Raw genomic sequence first — 10,000 nt, forward strand, 5'->3', positions numbered from 1 at the left:
TCTCACATGGTCTTGGTATCAGGTGGTGTTACATGGGACGATATAAAAATGTCATATCATGATTATTGTGGCCAAAATAATTGTGATTAACAATATTAAATATATATATATATTGTTTTAAGCAACTTTTGTTAACCACTTGCAAATCTGCAAATTTTGGTGAAGAGATTTGGCGAGAGATGGTGTAGATGGAAAAAAAAAGTGGTCCAAGTACTGTACAGAGCCATGACGAGTACGTCATGGCGTCAGTACGTCACAAAGTACGATTTCATGATGAATTTAAACCTTTTATAGCGGTAAAAAAACGGTAATAACGATTATGACCTCTAGGTGGTGTACAAGGAGAAGGACAGTGACAGTCCGGTGCAGTTCTGGACGGTGGAGGGCAACGCCAGCCACAGCGTCCAGCTGACCGGCCTGGGGAAGTACGTCCTCTACGAGATCCAGGTCCTGGCCTTCACCCGGGTGGGGGACGGACGGCCCAGCGCCCCGCCCATCCTGGAGAGGACGCTGGATGACGGTACGCAGAGCAGCCACGGATCAATCGATCATTCGATCAGATCGATCAGATCGATTGATTGATTGATTGATTGATTGATTGATTGATTGGTTGGTTGGTGATTTGTTGAGCCCTTTTTGGAAATGTGTCTCTTGCGCCAGTGGTTCCTCCAACGTTTTCATGTCAAGGACCGATCTGCAAGCCCACAACGCGTCGCATTGTGAGCTTGTAGATCGGCTATTTTCAAATAGCTGATGTACATAGGGGCTAAAGTGGTTAAAGGGATAGTTCACCCAAAAAAATACTTATTTTCTATCGATTAGTCTCCCCATGGAGGCTATTTTTTTTGTTTTTGTCCCAGGCAGCGGTTCCGGTAGGAGACACAAAGGAGACTCTTTGTGTCTCCTACTGGAACCGCAGCCGTTCATCAAATTATTGGCTTAGGAATGTAACAAAAAAATATCTATGAATTCAAGTCTCCATGGGGTGACTAATTGATAGGAAAAAAAAATCATTTTGGGGCTGAACTATCCCTTTAAACTTTTTTTTATGCTATAATACCTAACCTTGCTCTGGGGACCCCCTGGAACCCCCTCAAGGACCCCTAGGGTTCCCCGGAGGACCCCACTTCGAGAACCACTGCTCTAGATTGCTCTGCCCGTATATGAGCCACCCTGTAAAAAAAGCTTGAGCAGCGGGTTAATAACTGCAGAACTCATTTGGCATTGCAGTATAAATCCTGTTGCCCTATTTCTTTTTGCATATTTAACTCAATGAGGGAGGGGGGGGGTACAAAAATCTATATTGTGCCGTTTCTCGGCACCGCATTCATTTACCGGTGATTTAATTTGTTGTGTATAATAAATAAATTCATGCGGGGCTGAACTAGAGCAGAGTGTATTTCTATTCCATTAAGGTTGATAAAATATCACCTTTATGTGTCTGGACCCGAGCCCCATTATGGATGCACAAACAATCTATCTGTTGTTTTAAATTCTATGTGTGTGTGTGTGTGTGTGTGTGTGTGTGTGTGTGTGTGTGTGTGTGTGTGTGTGTGCGTGTGCGTGCGTGCGTGTGCGTGTCTTGTGTGTTGCAGTGCCGGGCCCCCCGGTGGGCATCCTGTTCCCTGAAGTGCGGACCACCTCGGTCAGGCTCATCTGGCAGTCTCCTGCCCAGCCTAACGGCATCATCCTGGGTCAGTACAACCAAACCTGGCAACACCTAGTAGACTGGAGGAACTCTTTAAGACGTGACTGTCGGGCAGAAACCTTGTATCTCCACAGTTCAACTACAGCGTCACACAAAAGCATCCAAAGTAGCAGATCCACAAGCTCGAAGCGCAGTGCGAAGCGACGCGTTTCGAGCTCGAAATAATTGGGATTTATACAGATTTTTTTGGGGGGGGGAAATAATCTGATTTCAGATCAATGCTGACTGCTGAGTGCATCTCAATCCATGCCCGTCCATCTACATTTATTAACCACTTTTAACCTGGCATCCCTATTTTAGGCATGTGTCATCTCATTATGGGGCAAACATTTTCAGTTTGCAGCACTTTGGTTAACTCTGTTGTTTTAACTCACTGAGTGCCAGAATTATTTCTGGCTATTTCTGGCCAGTGCGATTTTTTTTTTTAAAGTAAAAGAAAAGTGCTTAGGAAGCGAGATACAGCCTTTTTCAGTTATAAGTTAAACAAGGAGTGGGTGGAGCTACAAATCTTCAGATAATGATATCTTGGGTTCTGAACCTTTTTTTCTAAAAAAGAAAATGAGTTTTTGAATCCTGAAAAAACACGTCAAACACGTCATTGGCACGTTGCGCCATTGCGGTAAAACACGTGAAACACGTCAATGGCACTCAATGAGTTAAAATGAGCTCTATAAATAAAGTTGGATAGGATTGGAACTTTTGCCACCCCTATTTTTTCCCCTGAAATGACACCTGTCTTTCCACTTCTAATACCCCCGCCCCCCACCCTCTGCCCCTCCCCCCACCCTCTGCCCCTCCCAGCCTATCAGATCACGTACCGCCTCAACTCCACCAATAGCAACACGGCCACGGTGGACGTGCTGAACCCCAGCGCCCGGCAGTACACGGTGACGGGCCTGAAGCAGGAGTCGGTCTACGTGTTCCGCATCACCGCGCAGACGCGCAAGGGCTGGGGGGAGGCGGCCGAGGCCCTGGTGGTCACCACCGAGAAGAGAGGTAAGGGCCACAGTGGTGCCACCTAGTGGTCTGTGATGTAACAACAGAGTGCTGCTGAGTGACAGTTTTTAACCATTTTCAACTCCATAGTTTGGGCACGTTCAAGGTTCAAGGTTCAAGGTTCAAGGTTGTACTTTATTGTTACATCTTGTGTACAGGTACGTAAGAGTCAAACTTATTTTGGTTTTGCTTCCTTCAGACAATGCAGCAGCATAGGTAATAAGTAACAACAATAGAATAATGATAGAAAACTTAAAAAGACTTAAAGAAAAGAGAGTACAAAAAGAGAATAAAAAGAGCATCATCAATTCAAATGTACACGTGCATAAAAAGAAGAAACTTGGTATGTATGGTGTATACACCAACAGCATATTTTCTTCAGTAGCTGCCACCTAACTTTGTGTAAACAACGTCACAGTATATTCTATATACAGCAGATTAGGTACCGTAGGTGCAGTTCAGCCATAGTAGTGCAAGAAAAGGACGGATGGTGGGTGGGGTGGGGGGGCAGCTTAGCATTTCCCTTTTCCCCCTTTTTTTGCAGTCTATTGCTAGTAGCTTTGAGACTGCGTAGTCGTTTTCCATGCGGCAACATCTCAGACAGTCTGTGGTTGGGATGTCCTGAAACATGAAAGATTTACGCAAAAGTGGGTGGTGGATGGACAGTTGAGGACAGTCGGTGGGCGTCACACACATCTACTCTTTCACTGAGACATTTACATTGTTTTCCAGTTACTAGAGGGTCGGGCCAATACGCAGCCCTCACATCTACAGTACGCAGCCCTCACATCTAGAGTACGCAGCCCTCACATCTAGAGTTTAGCCACTACGCAGCCCTCACATCTAGAGTTTAGCCACTACGCAGCCCTCACATCTAGAGTTTAGCCACTACGCAGCCCTCACATCTAGAGTTTAGCCACTACGCATCCCTCACATCTAGAGTTTAGCCACTACACAGCCCTCACATCTAGAGTTTAGCCACTACGCAGCCCTCACATCTAGAGTTTAGCCACTACGCAGCCCTCACATCTAGAGTTTAGCCACTACACAGCCCTCACATCTAGAGTTTAGCCACTATGCAGCCCTCACATCTAGAGTTTAGCCACTACGCAGCCCTCACATCTAGAGTTTAGCCACTACGCAGCCCTCACATCTAGAGTTTAGCCACTACGCAGCCCTCACATCTAGAGTTTAGCCACTACACAGCCCTCACATCTAGAGTTTAGCCACTATGCAGCCCTCACATCTAGAGTTTAGCCACTACGCATCCCTCACATCTAGAGTTTAGCCACTACGCAGCCCTCACATCTAGAGTTTAGCCACTACGCAGCCCTCACATCTAGAGTTTAGCCACTACACAGCCCTCACATCTAGAGTTTAGCCACTACGCAGCCCTCACATCTAGAGTTTAGCCACTACGCAGCCCTCACATCTAGAGTTTAACCACTACACAGCCCTCACATCTAGAGTTTAGCCACTACGCAGCCCCCACATCTAGAGTTTAGCCACTACGCAGCCCTCACATCTAGAGTTTAGCCACTACGCAGCCCTCACATCTAGAGTTTAGCCACTACGCAGCCCTCACATCTAGAGTTTAGCCACTACGCAGCCCTCACATCTAGAGTTTAGCCACTACACAGCCCTCACATCTAGAGTTTAGCCACTACGCAGCCCTCACATCTAGAGTTTAGCCACTACGCAGCCCTCACATCTAGAGTTTAGCCACTACGCAGCCCTCACATCTAGAGTTTCGCGAAAATGTTTGAGAACCATTGTACACACGCTGAGGTACAGAGGCAGGTACGGCATGGCTGTGTTGGCATGGTATCGGAGGAGAGCAACAAGGGAGCCAAAATGGTCGTCCTCTAGCATACGCTACCGTCAGACAGGAAGCAGATGTGACTGTGTCCTCTGGCTGTTTACCAGAGGTTCTGTATTACCATGGCAAGAACAAGGCCGTCTGCTTCCCTCTGATCGTTTGCTTAATTGTTTTACCCAGTAATATTCATTTATTCAGTAATTCAGTAATATTCATTTATTCAGTAATTCAGTCATATTCATGTGTTCGGTAATTCAGTAATATTCATTTATTCAGCTACTTTGCATTTGTCCGTGAGGTACAACATGTTGTTTGGTTTTGGTTCCCCCTTGTCTGGGTTAAGTCTGGGTAGTGCATCAAATATAGCAGCTCACAGCTATTTGTGGTGCACAATGCCCACGTGCACGTACTGTATAACTCAGGCTTAACCGTGGTGCAAGTGATAACTTTCGGTTAAAAAGTATTTTTGTTTATGTTAAACACTTTTCATTCATTCAAGATTCCCAATAGTAATTCAACTCATTTGCAGTGTCGTCGAGTAATACAATACAGTGCAATTCAACAACATCACTGTTGAAAAATAAATTATATATACAGTAGGAATTGGAAAATAAAAGGCATACATGTGAGATATGAAAGATTAAACAAAATTCTAAAAAACAATTACACATTTTGGTGACCTGTTTGGTCACCAGAGTTCTAAAACGACTCAAGGGTACTAGAATGGATAACTTCAATGTAGTCTGCAGGTCATTCCATGTGGTAGGACCACAGAAGCTGTTGACCTTGGGCACCTTGAATGTGAGAAAACTACTTGAACGGTTGTGATAGGGTCCAGCGGGGGCCCATTCCAAAACTGATGAGATGTAGCTCTATAGGACAATCTCCAAGTATGGCTTTATACAAGAACAGATGCCAGCACAGTTCTCATCTCTCTGCCAAGGAGAGCCATCCAACCTTGTTATGTAAAATACAATGTACCATAACTATCACCTGTGATGAATCTGATTGATAAGTGCTGGAAAGATAAGACCTTTCACTCCTTCCTCTCTCTCTCTCTCTCTCTCTCTCTCTCTCTCTCTGCCCCCCCTCCCCCTCTCTCTCTCTCTCTCTCTCTCTCTCTCTCTCTCTCTCTCTCTCTCTCTCTCTCTCTCTCCGTCCAGCTCGCCCCCAGCCCACCAGTCGTCCCATGGTGCCTCAGGAGCGCGTGCGGGCGCGTCACGTCCTGCTGTCGTGGGAGCCGGGCAGCGACGGCCTCTCGCCCGTGCGCTACTACACCGTGCAGCTCAGGGAGCTGCCGGAGAGCAACTGGACGGTCCAGTCCGCCTCAGTCAACCACGAGGCCAGCTCCTACACCGTGGACAGGTACAGTACGCACAGTGGTGGACAGTAACAAGTACATTTACTTGAGTACTGTACTTAAGTACATATTTGGAGTATTAGTTTGTTTTCGTTTGTTGCAAATAACTTGGACGGGGGAAACCAGAATCATATGAGGAACATGGAGAACCATTCACAAAATAAAATGGTTTTATAGTAGTTGAGCCACAATATGGGGAATTGAAGCAGCAACAACAAAGTTTGGGAACCACTAGAGTTTAAAAGAAAAGTATTTGAAAGGACCACTGTATAGCCATCTCAAACAACATCACCATCTCCCTTGTTAAGTATAAGCACTGGCCCGTTTAGAGGCTTCGGTTTTGTGTGAACGGCGTTCTCATGCCGTGGTTAAAGTAGGAATGGATAGGAACATTAGCACTGCATGCAAGAGGCTGTCCAACAGAACCCTATATACGCTGCTCCCACAAGGTGCTAGTCTGGCTTTAATGATGTGGAAAATGCAGCGAGGTGCACCAAGTTCCACAGGAGAAGGCCATGAGGTTAGCATATGTTGTTACAGCTTAACGATGCACATGGTCTCAGGGCCTTTAAGCATGTGGTTCTTCACATTTTCTTATGGCTTCAGTATGATAAGCATAAAACAGGAAGGCTTTAATGACGGTAAGGGTGAGCAGTGTGTGGCCTACCCATATCAAACTGTGGTTCACTTGAAATTCAAAAAGGTTCAGAATCACTCGTTTAAACCAGTGGTTATGAACCTTTTCAGGCTGTGACCCCCCAAAATAATCATTTGAACTTGGGGACCCCCCATTTTGTTTGACTTCGTTCCACAGATAAATATTGTGAAAATAGATCTACAAGCTCACAACACCTCGCGTTGCAAGGCATTGTGAGCTTGTAGATCGGCTATTTTCACAATTTTGGCCTCTTTCTTATATTATTTGGCCAATGTTTTATAGTATAGTTTTGTTCATTTATTTTTGATGCAGTATTTGGTCTTTTTTTTTCTTGAGGTATTGAAAGGGTCTTAAAAGTCCTTGTATTGTCACTTCACTATCATCCGGGGACCCCCCAAAAATCATGTGGGGATCCCCCTGGGGGTCCCGACCCACAGGTTGGGGACCACTGGTCTAAACCACAGCTGCGGGTTCTACTGTTCTTAGCTGGTAGTTAATACTGATGTGTATATTGCTGTGTGCTTCTTGCACCTTCAGGTTGAAGCCCTTCACCTCCTACCAGTTCAGAGTGAAGGCCACCAACGACATAGGAGACAGTGAATACAGCCAGGAGAGCGAGGCCATCACCACTCTGCAAGACGGTAAGGCCTCATCCTCTAAAGCAACACGTCACCTTATATGGCAGTCAGTCGCGTAACGAGGCAACAGTAGGCCCCGACGCGAGGTGGTCACAGCTAGGGGTGGGACGATATGGGTACCTCACGATACGATATATATCACGATATTAGGCCCACGATAACAATATATATCACGATATTCGACGATATTCGATATATTGCGATATCACGATATTCAATATATATTGCAAGAAATTTCACCAACGATATATCACGATATCTGAAAATATCGATATATTGCGATATCACGATATATTGCATGAAATTTCACCAACGATATATCACGATAGTCCTTGTATTCAATTCATAAACACATAAAATAGCACCAAACAGTTCAAAATCATCATTACACAAATACAGAGTAGGAAAAACAACGTATCACAAACTAAAAAAAAAATAATAATAATTAAAAAAAATTTAATGTCGATATTTTTCGGCAGTATATCGATTAGTTATCGCGGGAGAAAGTATCGCGATATATCGCGATATCGATATATCATCCCACCCCTAGTCACAGCGGGCCCTCATGAACGCAGCGCGCGTGCATGTGCGCCCGGACCGAAAATGTCGCGGTCATTAATGGTTTCTGATACTTTTTTCGCGGGTTTGTGACGGATTTCGGGTACATAAACAACGGTTTTGTAACCGACCAAACACTACTGAATGAAGGAAAAACACAGAAAACCGCCGTAAAAGTCAAACATCTATAACGGTCATCCCCTCCTCCCATAAAATTAACGTGACAGTCATTGTCCGAATTTCAGATATTATGTTGCGACTTTTACAATGTTAACCCATTAACACATTGCATGCCAGTCGCGTAGATCTACGCGAACCTATTTAAAGCCGCAGCGTGCCAGTCGCGTAGATCTACGCGAACCGCCGATTCCCATGTTAAGTGCCCCAGGTGCACTTTCCGATTTTTTTTGATCCATTTCCGTTTCCGGTTTCCGGTCGGAAACGGAATTATTCGGGTTCCGTTTTTTTCGATCGTATCCGCTTCCTGTCTGGGATCCTGTTTAAAACTCGATTTTCTCTGGTTGTTGTTTTTCTCCTCGCTGATCACTGTTTACCGTTGGTCGGCTGTAGCTTCAAGATGGCGGCACGGATTTGGAAACTGTTTTCGCTGGCCGTTTCTCACGGATCCGCTGTGTGTTTAGAACCAAATGAACGCGCACTTTTAACTTATTTAGCGAGGTCTGTGGCGACATGAAAAAAACTAAAAAACAACAATAAAACGCTGGCACTGGTGAGTACATTATGAGATTAAACTCTGGCATGGAATGTGTTAAGACCTAACTCAAAAAAATAAAAATTCAAGATTTTTCAAAAATAGCAGATCTACAAGCTCGTAGCGCGGCACTCGGTGCCGCGCTACGAGCTTGTATATCTGCTATTTTTGAATAGCCAAAGACATCTAAAGTGACACAGATGCGTTCCAGGTATCAATGGGTTAAGGGGCCCACCCAGGTTTATTTTTTATTTTTTTTGATGTATACATTTTTTATTTTTCTGGGTGGGGAGGGGCCCCTAACGTCATGGGCCCCAACGCAACCGCGTTGTCTGCGTGACGGTAGTGACGCCCCTGATGACAGGGGTTCTTTATCAGGGGGTTCCAGGGTGTCCCCCAGCTAAATTATTATTGATAGTTAGGAACCAAAACTCAGAGAGTGTACAAATGGAACCAAACATTGTAGGAAACATTGAGCTAGACTCCTTTTTGTTGAGGGACTGAAGCGTTGTATTTGTGGGTCCCCTGGTGTAGAAAGGAGCTTTAGAACAGGCTGTCAGGATGACTTATCTTATTGTTATTGTTGAGGACAGTGCTGGCAGTGACACAGTGAGTGATGTCATAGCAACACAGTGAGTGATGTCATAGCAACACAGTGAGTGATGTCATAGCAACACAGTGAGTGATGTCATAGCAACACAGTGAGTGATGTCATAGCAACACACTGTCTGCAGTTGCCACGAAACTAGGCAACTGTGCTAAAAGAAAACCTGGCACAGTGGTGGAAAGTAGATAAGTATAAGTACTACTTACAGTCTAGGCATAAGTACAATTCTGAGGTACTTGTACGTTATTTGAGTATTACATTTGTTATTTTTGATAAGATATACTTCTACTAAGTTATACTTCTACTTCTACTAGGCATGATAATAAACTTTTTTTTAACTCCACTACCAGTAGTTGGAAACTTTTTGATAAAAGTTACTTATTGATACACAACATACATTAACCAATTATGTTATACTTAGTCTATTAGGAAATCCTGATCTATAAAGTCACAACATGTCAACATCACGACGCGACAGCGTGTAGATCTGCTATTCTTGGAGATGATTTTTTTTAAATAAAAGTAGGTTTACTTTTACTTTTGCTCTGGTGCTGTAAGTATATTTTGAACTTGTAACAGATATATTTTTACGATGTGGTATTGCTCCTTTTACTTAACTAAAGAACACGAGTACTTTTTCCATCTCTGGTACTGACACTGCCTCCACTTATCTCCCAAACTGCTACTTTTGACTTGTTTAATCTATGGCAGCTTTTGTGTTTATTCTCCCCGCGGGGTTTATGTCCCGTGAATGCCACTGCAAGCGCTTTGAGACTTTTGGCGTTCCCTCCGGACTTTGCACACATTTTCAGGGCAATTGAACAAATTTGTCTAACCTTTGGTATTATCTCTACCCCCCTACACCCCCCCCCCCACCCCCAACCCCTCCCACAGCACCCGACGAAGCACCCTCGATCCTGTCTGTTACGCCACACACCACCACC

At 44.6% G+C, this 10,000-nt stretch overlaps 1 protein-coding gene across 1 annotated transcript in view; it reads left to right on the top strand.

Annotated features, from left to right (window-relative positions):
• sdk2b (sidekick cell adhesion molecule 2b) overlaps nucleotides 1-10,000 on the top strand; it is a 650,002-nt gene that overhangs the window by 554,627 nt on the left and 85,375 nt on the right. The window contains 6 exon segments of the mRNA XM_080455991.1: nucleotides 331-520; nucleotides 1,596-1,694; nucleotides 2,510-2,704; nucleotides 5,687-5,888; nucleotides 7,079-7,182; nucleotides 9,951-10,000. The exon segment at nucleotides 9,951-10,000 is cut by the window's right edge and continues 21 nt beyond it. Of these exon segments, the coding sequence (XP_080312117.1) occupies nucleotides 331-520; nucleotides 1,596-1,694; nucleotides 2,510-2,704; nucleotides 5,687-5,888; nucleotides 7,079-7,182; nucleotides 9,951-10,000 (840 nt within the window).

The sequence above is a fragment of the Gymnoscopelus braueri genome, assembly GCF_963280865.1.
Source record: "Gymnoscopelus braueri genome assembly, chromosome: 17".
Taxonomy (NCBI): Eukaryota; Metazoa; Chordata; class Actinopteri; order Myctophiformes; family Myctophidae; genus Gymnoscopelus; species Gymnoscopelus braueri.